Source organism: Dama dama, chromosome 33 (genome assembly GCF_033118175.1).
Source record: "Dama dama isolate Ldn47 chromosome 33, ASM3311817v1, whole genome shotgun sequence".
NCBI lineage: Eukaryota > Metazoa > Chordata > Mammalia > Artiodactyla > Cervidae > Dama > Dama dama.
In genome coordinates this window covers 33,363,296-33,382,737 of record NC_083713.1, presented here as the reverse complement: position 1 = coordinate 33,382,737, position 19,442 = coordinate 33,363,296, and the positions used below count along the sequence as shown (strand labels likewise).

Sequence of the window (19,442 nt, the reverse complement as noted above, 5' to 3'; positions counted from 1 at the left end):
TGCTATTATTTTCTCCCAATCTGAGGGCTGTCTTTTCACCTTACTTATAGTTTCCTTTCTGGTGCAAAAGCTTTTAAGTTTCATTAGGTCCCATTTGTTTAGTTTTGCTTTTATTTCCAATATTCTGGGAGGTGGGTCATAGAGGATCCTGCTGTGGTTTATGTCAGAGAGTGTTTTGCCTATGTTCTCCTCTAGGAGTTTTATAGTTTCTGGTCTTACATTTAGATCTTTAATCCATTTTGAGTTTATTTTTGTGTATGGTGTTAGAAAGTGTTCTAGTTTCATTCTTTTACAAGTGGTTGACCAGTTTTCCCAGCACCACTTGTTAAAGAGGTTGTCTTTTTTCCATTGTATATCCTTGCCTCCTTTGTCAAAGATAAGGTGTCCATAGGTTCATGGATTTATCTCTGGGCTTTCTATTCCGTTCCATTGATCTATATTTCTGTCTTTGTGCCAGTACCATACTGTCTTGATGACTGTGGCTTTGTAGTAGAGTCTGAAGTCAGGCAGGTTGATTCCTCCAGTTCCATTCTTCTTTCTCAAGATTACTTTGGCTATTCGAGGTTTTTTGTATTTCCATACAAATTGTGAAATTCTTTGGTCTAGTTCTGTGAAAAATACCGTTGGTAGCTTGATAGGGATTGCATTGAATCTATAGATTGCTTTTGGTAGAATAGCCATTTTGACAATATTGATTCTTCCAATCCATGAACACGGTATGTTTCTCCATCTGTTTGTGTCCTCTTTGATTTCTTTCATCAGTGTTTTATAGTTTTCTATGTATAGGTCTTTTGTTTCTTTAGGTAGATATACTCCTAAGTATTTTATTCTTTTTGTTGCAATGGTGAATGGTATTGTTTCCTTAATTTCTCTTTCTGTTTTTTCAGTGTTAGTATATAGGAATGCAAGGGATTTCTGTGTGTTAATTTTATATCCTGCAACTTTACTATATTCATTGATTAGCTCTAGTAATTTTCTGGTAGAGTCTTTAGGGTTTTGTATGTAGAGGATCATGTCATCTGCAAACAGCGAGAGTTTCACTTCTTCCTTTCCTATCTGGATTCCTTTTACTTCTTTTTCTGCTCTGATTGCTGTGGCCAGAACTTCCAACACTATGTTGAATAGTAGTGGTGAGAGTGGGCACCCTTGTCTTGTTCCTGATTTCAGGGGAAATGCTTTCAATTTTTCACCATTGAGGCTGATGCTTGCTGTGGGTTTGTCATATATAGCTTTTATTATGTTGAGGTATGTTCCTTCTATTCCTGCTTTTTGGAGAGTTTTAATCATAAATGAGTGTTGAATTTTGTAAGAACTAAACAGACATTTCTCCAAAGAAGACATACAGATGGCTAACAAACACATGAAAAGATGCTCAACATCACTCATTATCAGAGAAATGCAAATCAAAACCACAATGAGGTACCATTACACGCCAGTCAGGATGGCTGCTATCCAAAAGTCTACAAGCAATAAATGCTGGAGAGGGTGTGGAGAAAAGGGAACCCTCTTACACTGTTGGTGGGAATGCAAACTAGTACAGCCACTATGGAAAACAGTGTGGAGATTTCTTTAAAAACTGGAAATAGAACTGCCATATGACCCAGCAATCCCACTTCTGGGCATACACACTGACGAAACCCGATCTGAAAGAGACACGTGCACCCCAATGTTCATCGCAGCACTGTTTATAATAGCCAGGACATGGAAGCAACCTAGATGCCCATCAGCAGATGAATGGATAAGGAAGCTATGGTACATATACACCATGGAATATTACTCAGCCATTAAAAAGAATTCATTTGAACCAGTCCTAATGAGATGGATGAAGCTGGAGCCCCTTATACAGAGTGAAGTAAGCCAGAAAGATAAAGAACATTACAGTATACTAACACATATATATGGAATTTAGAAAGATGGTAACGATAACCCTATATGCAAAACAGAAAAAGAGACACAGAAATACAGAACAGACTTTTGAACTCTGTGGGAGAATGTGAGGGTGGGATATTTCAAAAGAACAGCATGTATACTATCTATGGTGAAACAGATCACCAGCCCAGGTGGGATGCATGAGACAAGTGCTCCGGCCTGGTGCACTGGGAAGACCCAGAGGAATCGGGTGGAGAGGGAGGTGGGAGGGGGGATCGGGATGGGGAACACGTGTAAATCCATGGCTGATTCATATTAATGTATGACAAAACCCACTGAAATGTTGTGAAGTGATTGGCCTCCAACTAATAAAAAAAAAATAAATTAAAAAAATAAAAATAAAAAATAAAATGATCAACTCTGCTAGGAAAAAAAAAAAAAAAAGAAGGGAGAAAAAAGAGTCTTAGCCCATTCCAGAACTAAGAATGGGCAGGAGATTGTTAAGATTAACAGCTTGAGCCTTGGACTGATGCTGTATGCATTCACATCAGGCTGCTCTGCTACTGGCTGTGAGGTTTTGGTAAATCGCTTCACCTCTCTGCACCTCAGTTTCATTTATAAAATTGAACAGTCTACCTATTCCAACAATGCTTGTATTGGTATGAAGATTCAATGAATTAATACCTATGAAGTTCTTAGAAAGGCCTTGGCACATGGTCAACACACAAATAAAACTTCATCAATAGAAGCAGTATTTTAAAATTATCCAATTATCATTACTAGTTTTACAGCTTCAACACTTGTGTACTAGTAAGTTTTCAAACTTTGTGATTACACACCTCTACCATTAAAACTGGCCTATGCACAAATATCCTTACTTTATGTATAGATTGTCAAAATGTGTAGCAGTGGTTTGTAGTAATAGATTGCATGAAACTTTAAACTGGATCACAGCAATGATTCACCAAGTCTTGGTTTATCTTTTCCTAATGCCCCTAAGCTGCCCCTGGATCCTTGTACCCAGACCTCTCCTCCCCACAGAGCTCTTTGCTCAAAGCTACCTAGGGCCTTCTCTAGTCTTTCTCAGTTTCAATGGCTTGCTGTAGAAAAGAGGGTAACTTCTTCTGTCGAAGGAAAGTAATTATATCCATTACCATCTGGGAACAATAATAGTCCCTTAACGCTCTCAAGATTATTCAAGTACTCAAAAAACATCCTGTGTTATCCCTACTGAATCCTTGATCAAAGACCAGAAGTCTGGGGGGGTCAAGGCAGGGTCGACCTCAAATTGATTCTGCTTCTCACTTTTTTCCTTATGCCATCTCCCAGCACCAATTCCCTTTGGTGAGCGAATTGGTCCCTGGCAGGGGCTGGAGATGAATGCTTTGCTTGTGAAAGTCGCTTAAAACTTGAATTTAGAGTGCTGGCTTCAGCATCACTTTTACTAAAATTGGAATAATCCAGAGAAGATTAGCCTGGTCCCTGCTCAAGGATGACATGCAAATTTGTGAAGTGTTCCAGACTTTTTTTTTTTTACATATATACACTACTATGTATGAAATGAGGGCAGGAGGAGAAGGGGGTGACAGAAGATGAGATGGTTGGATGACATCACTGATTCAATGGACATGAGTTTGAGCAAACTCGGGGAGATAGTGAAGGACAGGGAAGCCTGGCACACTACAGTTTGTAGGATCGCAGAATCGGATAGGACTTAGCAACAGACGACAACAACGTATAAAATAGATAACTAATGAGAACCTACTGTTTAGCACAGGAAACTACTCTGTTCTGGGTGACCTAAATGGGGAAGAAATCCAGAGTGGATATGTGTACCTATATAACTGGTTCACTTTGCTGTAGAGCAGAAGCTAACACAACATTGTAAAGAAACTATACTCCAGTAAAAACATTTTTTTTAACTAAAAAGAAAACCTTAGAGACATTGAAGACCATATATACATGAGAGGAGGTCAGGGAACTGGTTAGTGGAGAATGCTGAGAACCAAGGATCCAAGTTTGAGCTCACTCCAGTTGTAAAAGAAACATAGAAATCATTGAGAAGTGATGCTCTTGAAGATAGACAGGGTTGAATCCTGCTTTTATGAAACTCTGTATACTCATTCTGCTCATTTTTTTCTCTTCCATCCCAAGGAATAGAAAATCCTAAAATGTAGAAGGAAAAGAAACCTTTTTATACCTTCATCTCTCCTTCATAGCCCAAAGTCACATTTAGCTTTGGAAAAAATATTTCCTGTAACAACCCATATGTCATATGAGTAGCATAGAAAAGGGAAAACATAGATCCCAAAAGGGGGACTGTTTTTATACATCCTGAGGTACCTGAGAGTATATGTGGATGCACACAGTTGACCCCCCCATATCTGTGGATTCTGCATCTGCGGATTCAACCAACAAATGATTCAAAATATTCAGAAAAAATTCCAGAAAGTTTAAAAAGAGAAACATGAATTTGCTGTGCTCTGGCAACTATTTACATAATATTTACATTATATTTGCAATAATCTACATAGTATTTACATTGTGATGCTGGGAAAGATTGAGGGCAGGAAGAGAAGGGGACAACCTAGGATGAGATGGTTGGATGGCATCACTGACTCAATGGGCGGGAGTTTGAGCAAATTCCGAGAGAGTGAAGGACAGGAACGCTCGGCATACTGCAGTCCATGGGGTCGTAGAGTCAAACACGACTTGGCAACTGAACAACAAGGTATTATAAGAAATCTTGAGATCATTTTAAGTATACAGGAGGATGTACATAGGTTATGTGCAAATATTATATTGCTTTACTTAAGGGACTTGAGTATCTATGGACTTTGGTTCCATGGGGGTCCTGGAACCAATTTCCCATGGATACCAATGGATACCTTTATCCCCCAATTTGCCCCATAGATGTGATATCAAATCATAACCAGGTCCACTCCTGGGAACTGCCAAATACATTCCCAAGAACTTTGGGCTGATTCTCTCCTTTGGCAAGATGTTTTCAAAGGGAAATATCTGTGAGCTACAAAGAGATCCTGGTAGCTCAGTGGTAAAAATCTGCCTGCAATGCAGGAGACTTGAGTTTGATCCCTGGGTCAGAAAGATTCTCTGGAGTAGGAAATGGCAACCCACTCCAGTATTCTTGCCTGAGAAATCCCATGGACAGAGGAGCCTGGCAGGCTACAGATCATGGTATTGCAAGAGTTGGACACGACTTAGTAACTAAACCACCACCACCCTGAAGGGTGAGGTAATGTCTCCTTCCCAATGAACAACAGGTTTGCTTACTGCTTGCTAAGAAAAACAGTGGATTCCCAAACTCGTGCTTTTGGTACAATGCAAACGTACTGTGTGTGCAGCATCTATCTGGCTCCACCACCTTGCCGCTGTAGAATCTGGTGAACAAGGAGTACCAATAGAAACAAGATGCTCATTCTGCTTCTTGTATAGTGAATAATTAAATAGTTTGTTTCTGACCCAGAAACTCATGTTTTTGCCCCCATCTGCGAAATATTAAGAGGACAACTCTTTAGTTGCAGGGTAAAATTGTCTCAGACAAGATAAATAGCTGCCTTCTCTCAAATTACATAGTAGCCTATATTGTATCAGTTCTGTCTGGTTCTTGTATTTCAATAAAAATTCAAAATTTTCCTTGCTTGCTTCTGCAATTTGTCTCAGGAACTCAACAACCATGGCTTTTACTTTCATTTCCACCAACCACAAAAAGAGGAAAATTAGATGTCTTAGAATGTGGCTGTGTATCATAAAATTCCATAGGAAATTAATAAACCTTGTGTGATATGATTTTATTTTTACAGGATAGTCATGACGCTAAGGCAAAGATAATAACTTAAATACCAAGAGACAGAATTGTTTTTTAGATCTATCACTAGTGAACTGCTAAAGGCACAAATTTCAGTCTTGTTTTTGCTAGAGGTCAGTACCAATTAGTGATGTTTTATCAGCAGGATTTCTCTTTCAAAACTGTTTTATAATGTTCAGGTAACTCCCCTACCAGCTACTTGCTTTTTAGAGATGGGTTTACCAGCTCATTATTAATGGATTATTTAGAGGTTTATTATGGTGCCAGGGTTTTTTGTTTTGGGGGTTTTTTTTATGTCAGATCTATTGAAATGGAAAATATAGCATATTTCAAATGGTTTGTAATACAAAAGTTATGTGTACCCTGAAGCCATGAAGGCAATGTGTCCTCTCTTCAGTATGTTTTCTATTGAAGGGTACCTTCAGAAAATAAAGTGACTAGAAACTAGGGAGGAAGGAAGACACTGACCATGAGGCTTTAGGGGAAAACTGTCAAATGTCTTCTTATCATTTAAAATTAAGGAAAATGTACTCAGGAAATGTATACGTTTACACATGTACCTCATATCTCAGTTATTCATTCATCTAATTTGGTTACACAAACATTTATCAAGTGAGTCCTCAGTGCCTAGCTGTGTGCTGTAACCTGAGGGTTCTGCAGGGAGCAAAATGAACTCCTTGGCCACTAGGTGTTTACCAGGCAGTGGAGGAGAAACACACATTCATATTTTCTGTACCAAGTCAGGGGTGTTCTGGAAATGTGTAGAAAGAGCACATACCACATATTAGGGATTCTATGAAAGGCTTCTTAAAGTTGACATTTGAGCTGAATCTCAACTAATTTTTTCTATTAATAGTAGACATTGGGTGGTAATTTTATGCCAGACATGATACTTTAAGTGGTTTCCTTGTTTGTAGTTTTTAAAAGTGTTAAAACAGACAATGAGAGGATTATGAGAAGTTGAAGCATATGCTCAATCAACAAAAGACTATTTTTGTAGAAGAATCATGAAGTTTTTCTTTTGTTTTTCTTTCTTTCTTTTTGATGTTTACAACCCTCCCAAATCTTTCGCTGACAGCCAGGAAACAGAAGGCACCATAGTAACCCCAGCTGCCCCACTCCCAGCTGCCTTCCCAGACTCCGTTTTAATCCCAACTCTGCAGCCCTAGATCTCTTTTTTAAATTTAGAATGTCTGACATATGGAGCCAGTAATACAGCATTGATGAATTTCTTCCTTTTATGTTTTTTTAATGATTTCGATTTTTGTTTGGGGTGAATGTAGTAAAGGCTTTTTAGGTTAAGGATATAAAAAAGAAATGTGCTTCCAGATTTCCTCATTCTTAGCAAAGTTCAAAGTTCAAGTGCATTACCTTTGACCCAGTCCTCTCCAGAAGGATTTTGTTTCATTTTGTTGTTGTTGTTCAGTGATGCTCTGACCTGGATTATCATGATATATTAGGCTTGATGGGGCTACATTGTTGGGCCAGATGAGATACAGTGTGGGGAAGTCGTTGAGCAGGTGGGAAGTGCTGTTTAATCCTTCTAACAGGGGAGGCTCATGGTGGTACTGAGAAAATGTAAAAAGCAGCAAAACAGGTTAGTAGAGCCAAAGAATAGCAAATATCTCCTTCTGTCATTGTGTGAGCATTTTAATCAAATGGCCTGCCTCATGCAGCTTTATTTTGCATTGAGATATTCCATGTCCCCCAAATATTTCTCAGATGGTGGTAATGAATTGCATTGCCCTCTCGGTTGTAAGAGCGCGGGTATTCTGCTGCGGAGCCATATGGTTCCCATTTATTTTAATGTGTCTTTGACATCAGGAGAATTGCTGAGACAGCAGAGGAAAGTGCTTACAACTTGGACTGCAGCCAGAACTGCGAATATTTATGTTTAGTGACGACTACCTTTTTTTCCGGGTAAAAAACGATATGGTCCTAAGATGGTATCCATGTTGAGATTTTAATAAAATGAGAGTTTATATATTTTGGAAATAGCTGTTACTTTAATAACAGTGAAATGTATTTCTTAAGCATGTAGTTTTAGGGTTTAATTGCACATATGAGAGATTAAGGAAACAAGCTGGGAAGTAGGTGGCATTTATTTTCTCACTGATAATAAAGGAACACACTTTTTGTTTGGATTAACAGCATCACCAAGATAGTAGTCTGCATATGTAATGCTTTCCATCTGTGATTCTTAAGGCTTTTTACAAAGGTAATATTTCTGATAATATTCCTGAGGTAAACATAATTCTGAAAATACTGACGGAGGGCCTGAAAAATGCAGGTGCCCCTTAATTTAATCTGTATAATGGAGATCAGCAAATTCAGAATTCAGATTTTGAATTAAGTACATTATCTAACAATTTATTATTTTCCAAGTATGAGGATAGGATAATAATACTTTCTCTAATTCATTAGTGATATGGTATGCTTACAATAAAGAAGCATTCTTTAAAAATGAGACGACAAAGACCTCAGTAATAATCAATATTCCATATGTAAATGTTAATATCAGCTCTGTAGAAATCTTAGATTCTCTGGAAAATGATTATGTTATCTAAAGGAAAATACATACTGTTAACAGAGAAAAGTGGTGATAACATTGATCAATTTCTGTGAAATTGTTCTCACTAGAAATAAAGTCAGATGGCCAGTTGAATATATGAAACAGGGAAAAAATTTTTGAACTTTCAGTTGTTTGAGACAGAACTAAACAGAATGCAGGGTCCAGATTTAGCAAAATACTTTAATATTATATTTTCTTTCAGATATCTTGCTAAAGGATTTTAATATATAAACTTTATTTAAGTGATATGTTATATAAACACACAATTTATCATATAAAGACCAGAAGGAAGACTTCATATCAAATACAGAATTAGAATCCCAAGATTCATGATGCCTAGTACTATAAATTTGATGGATGAATTGATGAAAAAGGAAAATTAGAGTGAAACTTGGTTATCATTCAGTTAATGGTATTATTTTAATCAGTGGTTTAATCTAAATATGTTTTAGTTTAACAGTTCATTATTCCCAGTATTAATTGCATTTGATATTGATAGATGGGGCTTTCTAAGTCACATTGCATTTTCAGTGGGCATCAGTTTAATGTAAGCAGTGAAAGGGTTAGTGCTAAGTCAACTATAAAGATTAAAGATAAGAGAGAACATGACTTCTTTTTAAAATTTTTGTTCTTTCAATTAAAAAAAATTGTATTGGAGTATAGTTGATTTACAGTGTTGTATTAGCTACAAGTGTACAGCAGAATGAATCAGTTATAAACATATATCAATTCTTTTTCAGATTTTTTTCCCCATATAGGTTATTACAGAATACTGAGTAGAATTCCCTGTGCTACACAGTAGGTTCTTATTCATTTCTTTCAGTTTTTTTATTTCAAATTTATAACTTTCAAAATACAGCATTTATTCCTTTTTTCTAATAAATATGAGAATAAAATGACCCTCCCCCCCCATTCTTTTAGATTACTCACAAGAATCAGGGGGAAAGTGCAGAGGGCATTTTAATAAACTCAAATGTATGAATAAAAAAAAGCTAGTTCTGAGAAATGACCACTCTTTGTGAGTTAATCATCATAATTATTTATGACATCAAAGCTGGAAGGTCGAAGTTCTCAATTTTTATTTGCAGCTTTCTAAATATATATCAAAATCCTGGGCAATAAACTTTATTTTTTTTCCAAGCAGAGAATTGCAAGTAGATGATTACACTATTGAACCACCCTCTCTGAGTCAAATTCAGCTTGCAATGTGCTGAGCGGCCTGGGCTGTAGCTGTCAAGAGACTGTGGAGAGAGCTGCTTCCCTGCACACGGGTCTCTGGCTTGCTTGTGTGGACGTAGCTGACAGACTGAATAGATGACTACGTGACACGCATGCTCATTATCCAAAACAAAGCGTTGGGCGTCAGGCCCGAAGGGTCAACATTTTATATTATTTCTGTTCTTGTTAAATTTTTTGCTTAAATGCGTATGCAGTATTTGTACATGTCTAGATAGAAAATTTATTATCACATAGTCTTATGTGAGAGAGTTTTTTCTTTTGTTTTGTTTTTGTAAAACTAACAATTTAAACAAAAGATTTTCATCTTGAATTATTTCCACTCAGAAGCTTCAGTGCACCAAAGACGTTATTAGTCTTCAGGGTAATCCATTGTGAAAATTTTCAACCTATTATTAGGATGGAAAATACTTAGGGCTAAATGGTTAAACTACCTAACCTTGTCTGTGAATTATAAACCTATTTCTCCTCTACAGAAGGACTGACGTCAGAATGCTGACTGGTTCTTATGTATGTTTATCATACTTTATATTCTCCAGTCAGTTTGCCGCATTACTGGTACATAAGTTGGTTGGTTGGTTGGAGATGGGAAGAATGGCATTTAGGGGCTGAAGAGACAGATGTGCTGCAGTTTGACAAGCAGTTAGAGCTATCATTCATACTATAGGGAACCAGATACAAACTGGAACTTGATATCTTAAACGTCACTTCAAGTGGGAGCTGCCCTTCCTTGATTTTTGTTTTTGAATGCTGCTTTCATAGAAATAAGGGCAATAGTAAAAAAAAAAAAAAAAAGTCCCTAATTTGATGGGTCCTGACATTTTCTTACTTTTACCAACTTTGTCTCCATTCTGATGGCCTTTTAGGAAATACAAAGCACTTCAATTACAAAACATTGGGAATACCCCAGTATTGTCCCTAACAGATCCAGTGTTTGGAAAAGTCTGTCTTTCATGATTGTTTTTGCACATGTTATATCTTTCATGACATGAAAGTGTTATTTGCTCAGTCCTGTCCCACTTTTTTTGACCCCATGGACTGTAGCCCACCAGGCTTCTCTGTCCATGGAATTCTCCAGGCAAGAATACTGGAGTGGGTTGCCATGCCTCCTCCAGGGATTGAACCCGGGTCTCCTGCATCAGAGGCAGATTCTTAACTGTTTGAGCCACCAATGAGGCCCTATATCTTTCATCACTAAATATAAAATAACATCCTGAGTATAACATACTATTGATTTGGCCACCACTTTGTGTTATATACTTCAGGTAATTTGAATTCTGTTCACAGTTGGAGGAAAAATACTCCCAAATAGTCTTTACTTTCATTTGCCTCTCATTTACCCGTGCCTTAAGACATTTCCTTTTATTAATCTTTTGGAATTGTTCCCACTTGAAAGATTTACTACTTCCCTAAATATCTTACTTGAACAAAATAACGAAAACAAACAAACAAAAAAAACACAAAAATAACAATTATGGTAAGTAGATTTGAGAAACTTGAGAATGTGACATAAGGGAATAAAAGGGAACAATTAGAACAAGGAAGAATTACTTTTGACAGCAAACTTGCTTCATTTTCAAAGGAACTACTCCTAATTGCTTGATTGCTAGATCCGTTTCACTCCTTACTTGTGGTTAAGATCTGATACCATGTGTGTGACACCGTGATCAAGAGGGGCCAATCTTGACAATTGTGTCAAGCTGGAGAAGATGTGAAAACATGATCACAGGAGATTTGTAGAAGTCACTTGGAAAGACTGAGGACATATTTTTAAAAATCTTAATAACTTTAACCATTGGAAGTTGATTTAGTATCTAAGCTGTTATTGTTAATTCCTATGCAAATTATTTTCTGGTGACACTGGGGTCTTTGTTTGAAAGTTAGATTTCATGACTTCATAACGGATATGATCTTGTTCTTCAAAAGGTGAGAAACAACATATTTTCAGAGCCCCTGATTAACTTGGCCTGTATGATTTAAGAAAACAAGTTTTTATTACCCAGGATTTACCAAGATAAACTAATTTCAACAATCTCACTTTGCTTCTACTAAGTTCCCCCCCCAAAAAAAATAAACTCAATATTGACTTACAAATCATCTGGTATTTTCCTTTTGAACGTACTGCATAGGAGAAAGAAGTATACTATTAACTTCATCAGACCCAAATGGTAGAATTAATATTTTCCACAATTTTCCCCTTGTTTAACATCAGACTGGACCAAAAACTCTCAACATCCATGTGCCAACTTCAGAGCCAAAATACATAGTTCTGTTTATTGTTGTCTGCCTTTCCACCTATATCTGGACTTTGCTGATAGCTGTTGACACTAGAAGAGCCAAATGTGCACTAAGAGGGTAGCTGAATTACTCCTCAAGCACTTGCCCCAGAGTGACTGCGCTATAGTGAAATCAGTGATCCAGAATCTTGTCTTCAGTTTCACAGGCTCAGACACATGATGGTCTCTGTGCATACAGAGAGAGCAATCTCAGATGCAATGACACACACATTCACAAATGTCTGAAGTATAAACCTGAAAGCAAATTTGATTATTTTCAGCAAGAATAGAATTGACAAGTCAATCAGATAGTCTTGTTGACTTTTGAAATTATGTTCCAATGTGAATGAACAGGTTGGTTTATGTGTGTAGAAATGGAGCAAGGTTGGTTGCATTTTCTTAGAGCCTGATGTGAGGCAGCTTTGATATTTTGATATACTCATCTTCTCTGTAGGATCAGAATATTCAGAATATGTGTCTCCTCAGAGCACTGGCTCCCCTTGGATGGCCCTGAAAACACACTGTACAACTCTTAACTTTGGCTTCCATTTTTTAAACATGTATTTTATTGAAGTATTGCTGATTTATAATGCTGTGTTTATTTCTGCTATAGAACAAAGTGAGTCAGTTACACATAAATATATATATATTCTTTTTCATATTATTTTGCATTGTGGTTCATCACAGGATATTGAATATAGCTCCCTCTGCTATATAGTAGGATTTTTGTTGTTTATTCATTCTATATATAATAGTTTGCATCTGCTAATCCCAAATGGCTTCCATTTTTAATCCACTCTGAGCATGAGCTCTTTATATAAATGTTTTGTATAACTTATTTTATCTACTTACTTTCTCACCCTGGCATCATTAATTAGTTTCTCAACTCTCTTCTTCATTCATTTTTAAAAGCATTTTAAAGATGGGTAGCTTCTGCAGATAACTAATGCTGGTTACTCTGTGCTGTTTATTCCTTTAATTTACAAGGATCAATATTATCTCCGTAATATGTGATGATTTTACACCAGTACCAGTACAGCCTGACGTGCTAGGCATAATGGTGGCCCCGAGAGCTGTGTCCTGGTTAGGACAAATAATACTGCTGCACTGAGACACTTCTGCTGCAGGATGGTAACTAAATGAGATAAAAGAAGAGGAGCTGGAAGGCAGCAAAAAATTAGCATTGCATATGAAAACAGACTAGTTATTTTTCAAAGCGGTAATGAACGCCACCTTCTCCTTCATTTTTTTTTTCTTGCTCTTGACCTCACTGTAGTAAAATGAACCCTGAACTCTGTAGAGACACAACGTTGAGTTCAGTTATTCTGTGAAGGGCACAGATTACTAGGTAGGTGTATCATCGAGGTTTCAGATTCCCTATGGCAGATGTGGGATTTAATCTGTTTTTCTCAGATTTGAAAAACACAGACTCTTTTTTGATAACTTCATTCTGTGATTGTTAGTCAAATTGGTTCTGGAGGCAAGAGATAGCCCACAAGGGCCTGTTCTAGGGCCCCAGTTCAATCATCAAAAGAGAGACATGAGTGCCTCCTAAGTTTAGGAAAGCCACATTTAAAATATTCCTCATAAGGCTAATCTTACAGCATCTCAAAACCTTCCTTTTAAATGTATTCTGTAAGCATTTTGATCATGTTTCTAATGTGCTACTTACAATATGCAAGTGCTGAAACAAGTATAAGCACGTTTGAATTATAAGCTGTAGTGGACAGGAAAAAGCGTGAGTCCATGTGCACTTTGACAATGTTAGAAATGCCAAGAGCCCAGGTGAAGGGTTCCTACTCTCTGCCACTGTTGTCTTCTTCCAAGCTTTGGAAAATCATCTCTTAACAGTTTTCTGGGAAAAGTATAATATGGCTTTTTGTGAAAGGATGGTACAGTAGATTCATCCAAAAGGTGGAATTCTTTTATAATCTAAAAATGCAGGTACAAAATCTGAATAAAAATTTCTAAAGGAAATTCATGTACACTACTATGAATTATCTAAAATGCAAGTAAGAAAATTATCAGATGTGGTTATAATAATTATTTTAAATGAGTACATTAAAATATTTTTATTTTATTTGTAAATTATGGCCTTGAAAGATAATATTTTCAGGGCATCATTTTTATGATATGAAGAGCAAAATAAGTTCAAGGTTATCACCCAAAAAGCAGAGGCGCTAGCCTGCTGTAAGGTGGTGATGGATAAGGTTGTCAGATCAGGTAGCAAATTACTGGGCAGATGGTTGAATTTTACTTTCTGTGGTGAAATCTTTTACATTTTGACAAATTCTTCTTTGTTTTGAGATGATTTAAACCTACAGTTATGAAGCAGATTAGCGCTTTTAAATCTAAGTTGAAAATTGTCACTAGTGCCAGGAGTACAAGTATGTTGCCGTGAACATGTACATAAATAACTAGAAAAAAATAAATGGAAAAACGACATACACATTGGAAGCAGTCGCTCCCTGGCAATCTCTTTTGGAGAAGTAAAGCATTAACGAGGAGGAAAAGTTGAGATAGCTAAATTCTTGCCCAAATGTCTTATTTCTTTTACTCTGTTTGAGTCTATTTATTCTGAGTTTCTCATCACTGGAAATGAAAGCTCCATGTGGGCAGGGATCACTATCTGTCTTTTCCACCAATATATCCAATCATTTAGAAAGTGCCTGGAAAAACTACTGGTTTTTATTTATAGAATATATAAATCCTCAAAATGATATGTATCACAGCAACCTCTCTATTTGGCTTGAAGGTTTTATAAGGAGAAAATGAGACAACTGAACTTGGAAGTTCATTCCATTCCCTTAGAAGCATATTTTTATATAAATTCAAAGTGCTCCTGTAGTTACTTTTGTTTCATCGTTTATACAGTCTTACAAATAAAAATCATCTTTGGAGTCTGCAGCAGTTAACATCTCCCAGAAGCAGTGTGGCCCCAAATCATAGCCTTGTTCATCTTCCTTAGCTTGATCTCAGCTTTCTACTGTGACCTGATGGCTAAAAGACTGTGTTCTAGAATAATGAATCCCATTTTCACTGCTAGTTATATGAGCTTGGCCACGTCATTTAACCTTTTATGGATTGTTTTCCTCAAAATGGAGGCTTGGATTACTCCAACTCAAGCAGTCATAAGAATAAAATGAGATAATTCATGCATAGTCCTTTGCATAGTTCGTTGAACAGTCCATAAATGTTAGCGGATCTATATATATATAAAACATCTGAGGGGTTCATTGTTTCTTCATTGAAAGAAATCACTCAAATTCTATAAGACTGGGTTACTTCACAACAAAATAAACAGACTGGCACATCTTCCAACTCCAAAAGGTCAATGTCTAACTCTCTTTCTGTCAACTACAGAGTTCATCTCAACCTTCCATGGTGCTCTGTGCATCTTGATGTCTCTGTAACTAATAGTAAAGGTTCTGATATATCTCATGACATTTTCAGTACTCTCAATGTATACTTGGATTAAAGTCCCACTGTCCATAATGTTACTTATTGGTGTTTTCATCAGATGAAAACTTGGGTTAGATTTAGATTGTAAAAATGCCTAAATAGTGCCATTGAGCCTTTTCCTATAAATTTTTATTGCATTTTGGAATTTTCTAAAATTTAAAAATAGACACTTATTTCACACCAAGTGCATCCATATCAAATGAGAGACAAAGAGTTTGTAGTATGTGTCTTTTCTGATTATAGTAAAATACAACTCATGTGAAAATCATAAAAGCGAAACTTAAAAGGTTAAGGGAAATGAGAAATTAAATTCTGCCACTGATTCACAGACTACTGGCAACTTGCCTATAAGTTTGCTTGGACTACCATTATAGAGGGCTTAAAAGTCTACTCCACCACAGCTAGGAAAAAATCTAAGCAAGGAATGCGAAGTCTGTGCCAATGCTGAGTGACAACATTTTTAGTGTCTCCCAGCCAGAAAGGGTTGACGGTAAATTTGAGATCATCGAGTGGCATTTTCTAATTCTTCACCTCATCCGAAAACTGCTGTGGGGCTATTCCCTGAATTGTTTCTTTCCCTTTCAGCTTCCTCCATCCTCAAAAGAGAGAAGCGGCTGAGGACCAAGAATGTGCATTTCAGCTGCGTCACTGTGTACTACTTCACCCGGAGGCAGGGTTTCACGAGCGTGCCCAGCCAAGGCGGCAGCACCCTGGGCATGTCCAGCCGCCACAACAGCGTACGCCAGTACACCCTGGGCGAGTTCGCCAGAGAGCAGGAGAGGCTCCACCGGGAGATGCTGAGAGAACACCTCAGGGAGGAAAAACTGAATTCTCTAAAACTAAAGGTAACAAAGACCTTAGAAATGCACTTTTTTTTTTTTTTTTTTTTTGCCAAACCCCCATCCTTACCTCAATCTGGTTGCATTAACCCATTTTCATGTTTAGATCCGCAGATTAAAATGGATATTTTCCAAGCAGACTCTCTGCTGAGACTTTTTTTTTTTTTTAAGGAAAAACAGTATAGTCTCATCACTGAAAACAGGGCAGAAAACTTCCCTCACATCGTTTATTTATTCGCTCTATAAATATTTATTTAGGTCATAAACCCTGTGCTTCAGCTGGGGCTAATTGCTATGAAAAATAGATGTGGTCCCCTTTCTCCTGGAACTTACATATTAACAGAAAAGAAAAATATTCATCATGTAGACAAAATCACAGCTTCATGAAGTACCATAAAGGGGAGTTGCTAGGTGCTAGGAAAGTATGTAACCGAGAATTGATGGGGGCCGGATATCAAGGAAAGTTTCCTCAAGAAAGTGACGATTGAACTGAAATCTGAACAGGTAATTAGGCAGAAAGGGTTGGTGCGACTGGTTCAGGCAGCAGGGAAGGCTGAGTTACCTTGTGTCAGGAGGAAGCACAGGGAGCCATGCACAGGCTCGGGAGCCTGGAGCAGAGACGGAAGGAGTAATGTGAAGGGGGTAGGGTTGGGCTTTGTCGGTCTGATTAAGACATTGTTTTTCTCTTCATCCTAATGCCATCAGAAGTCATATAGGAGTTTTAGGCATGGGGTCAGTTGGCAGAATAATGTGATCTGGTTCATGCTATGATTTGAGAATGGTTTAGGGGCAGGGGTGGCCATGTTAGGGGAGCTTATGGAGTCAGACCAGTTAAGAGGCTATTACAATAGTCCTGGAGAGAGAAGATGGTAGGTTAGATTACACTGATGGTAGGGGAGATGAGGAGAGATGGACGGAGGGAGTAATTTAGGAAATAAAATCAACAGTCCTTGATGATGGGTTGGATTTGGAAGGAAAGTGGGGAGCTGTCAAGAGTGACTCCTAAATTTCTGGCTCACAAAACTGAATGGGTTGTGGGTGATAGTACCTTTCTCGATGACAAGAATATGAGAAGGAGTCCAGGTGATTCTGAGAAGATTTTGAGTAATTAAAGTGATGTCAGGGAGAGATCCAGGCAGAGATAACTATCATTGTGCCATCTTAGAGAGTCAGTGGAGAGAAACACAGCTCAGAAAACCTTTTCCTCGATCAGAGACACTCTTTATATTTGTATTGATTCATCAACTTATCAGCTTATAGTAAATGGCCTCCCATTATTATCTAATGACAAAGGAAGAAAGACAAGGATTTTTCTTACATAATCCAGGATGCTTAACATAAAGGATCACTGGTTAAGTAGCAGAAACACCATAAGCACACCTGTGTTACGTGTACCTTTAGTTGCCAAAATGAAGTCAGTTAGCAGAGGTGTGATGTGTGTTTCACAACACCTGTTTTTAGGTATTTTGCACCTCGTGTATGTGCATTGTCCCCAGTTGCACAAGAAGCCAGTTGCTTAAATGAAGCTGGTTACAACCTGGCCTAGAGCAAGTCTCATAACTCCTTTGGAGGTATTTTTGACACAGTTCATTGACAGGCCCTTAAGATTTTTTTGGTAACGAGTCACTATTGTTGTTGTTCTATATGATAGCTTTGAATGTAGCCTAATTTAATAATAAGTCTCAGATTTGCTTCTGAAATACACTGTCTGCTTTTCTAACTCACTACAAACCAACTGTAACCCTTACTCAAAAGATGAAGTCATTCTCCAAACTCAAATATTGGCAGAACAGTAGTGATGGCTGCCATTCATTAAATGATTTTTTACTTGCCAGGCATTTTATAAACATTATATAATTTAATCCTGACAAAAACCCACTGGAATAGGTAAATTATGAGACCATGTGTACAACTGAATAAAAAGAAGCACAAAGATGTTAACTGGCTCACTCAATAGAAAACTATTATCTTGTTACTTGGTATTCTAAAATCAATTGATTATACCCAATAGGTGTTGGGAAAAACAATCTCTGTACCTATTGGGAGTCATCCCCGTCTGGGGTTTGGTACTGTGTGTAGTGGTTTTTAACAGGTGGGGAACTGTAATTCTATCTGAGAACCAGATGTATTGTGGTGACCTTTGTAGCACACACATGCAATGACTGTTAGGGGGAGCTACATACCTGCAGGAACCTTCCTCCTTACCAGGCGGTGATATATTCTGATGCTATAATTTGTATTCAGTTACTTCTACCCTCTTATTTTTAGCAAGCTGAAGAAGAAGCAAAAAGAGGCTTCTGTTATTGATTTACTTTTGTCATTGTGCTTAGCGTTGCAAGTTGAAGAGTCAGTCTTCCGAGTGGGTGTCATGCCTTGGTTTGTCATTGATAACTGAAAACATGCAACTTTCCCTTTTGGTGAAGATATGAACAAAAGGCATTTGGATATCATCACTCCTTTCAAGTGAATATCAAGCAAAAAGATAATGAATGGGATTCCAAGGTGATCTGATCTAAGCGTACTGAAAGTATTCAGAAACTGGGAAACACATTTCACAGAAATCTAATAAAAGATCAAAGCAATGTGGACTCATTGACTAAAAAATCTGAGGGGTATTAATGGAGGAAAATATATTAACTTTTATGAGTTTTTAAATATCATCGACTATGCTTGTCTAAGGTTTAGCTATCCAAAATCTAAAATTAGCTATCCAAAAACATTACGGATCCAAAAATTTCACTCAGATACTTGAGATTTCACTTTCAATATGACATTTGCTTTGAAATATACCTCTGGGATAAGGAACAGAATGTGACTAAATTGATTCCATTTTTTGGATAAAGCAGCTAGAGGGGGTCAGTAGCAGAGAGAGGGACCCAAAGAAGAAAGGGAGGATTGTTAAGGACAAACTTTGCCATTTTGGTTTTTCCTGGAGATGGTCCTCTCTGGGTGACAGTGAACTGCCCATTAAGGGCGGAGAGAGAAGGAGTGTCTGACAAAAAAAAAACAAAAAACAAAAAACACTTTGCAAAGCTTTAAGTGTCAAACTTTTTCCAAAGCCTTCACTATGGAGACCAGATAAAACACACCAGGAAACTCAGTGGACTTGGAACTGGGTCATTTCCTTCCTGCTTACCCAAGAAGCAAAAGCTCTGGGACATAAAGGAGACGTTTTTCTTTCCACTCTACCTGTGTGTCTTTCCAGGGTGTCTCAGGTTCTAAACAGTGAATCAGTTTACACAACGACATCCCCCCTCCCCCTCCAATGGGGCCTTTTTTTTAAATTAATTTTTATTGGCGTACAGTTGCTTTACAACATCGTGTTCATTTCTACTGTGCAGCAAGGTGAATCAGCTGTA

At 37.5% G+C, this 19,442-nt stretch overlaps 1 protein-coding gene and 1 non-coding gene across 2 annotated transcripts in view; both read left to right on the top strand.

Annotated features, from left to right (window-relative positions):
* Window positions 1-19,442, top strand: part of CSRNP3 (cysteine and serine rich nuclear protein 3) — a 195,778-nt gene that overhangs the window by 155,493 nt on the left and 20,843 nt on the right. Inside the window, exon 5 of the mRNA XM_061135230.1 lies at window positions 15,830-16,089. Coding sequence (XP_060991213.1) covers window positions 15,830-16,089 — 260 coding nt within the window. The remainder of the gene's footprint in view (window positions 1-15,829; window positions 16,090-19,442) is intronic.
* On the top strand, window positions 3,290-3,396 carry LOC133051322 (U6 spliceosomal RNA). The gene has a single exon (XR_009691826.1). It is a non-coding gene; the product is annotated as a U6 spliceosomal RNA (small nuclear RNA).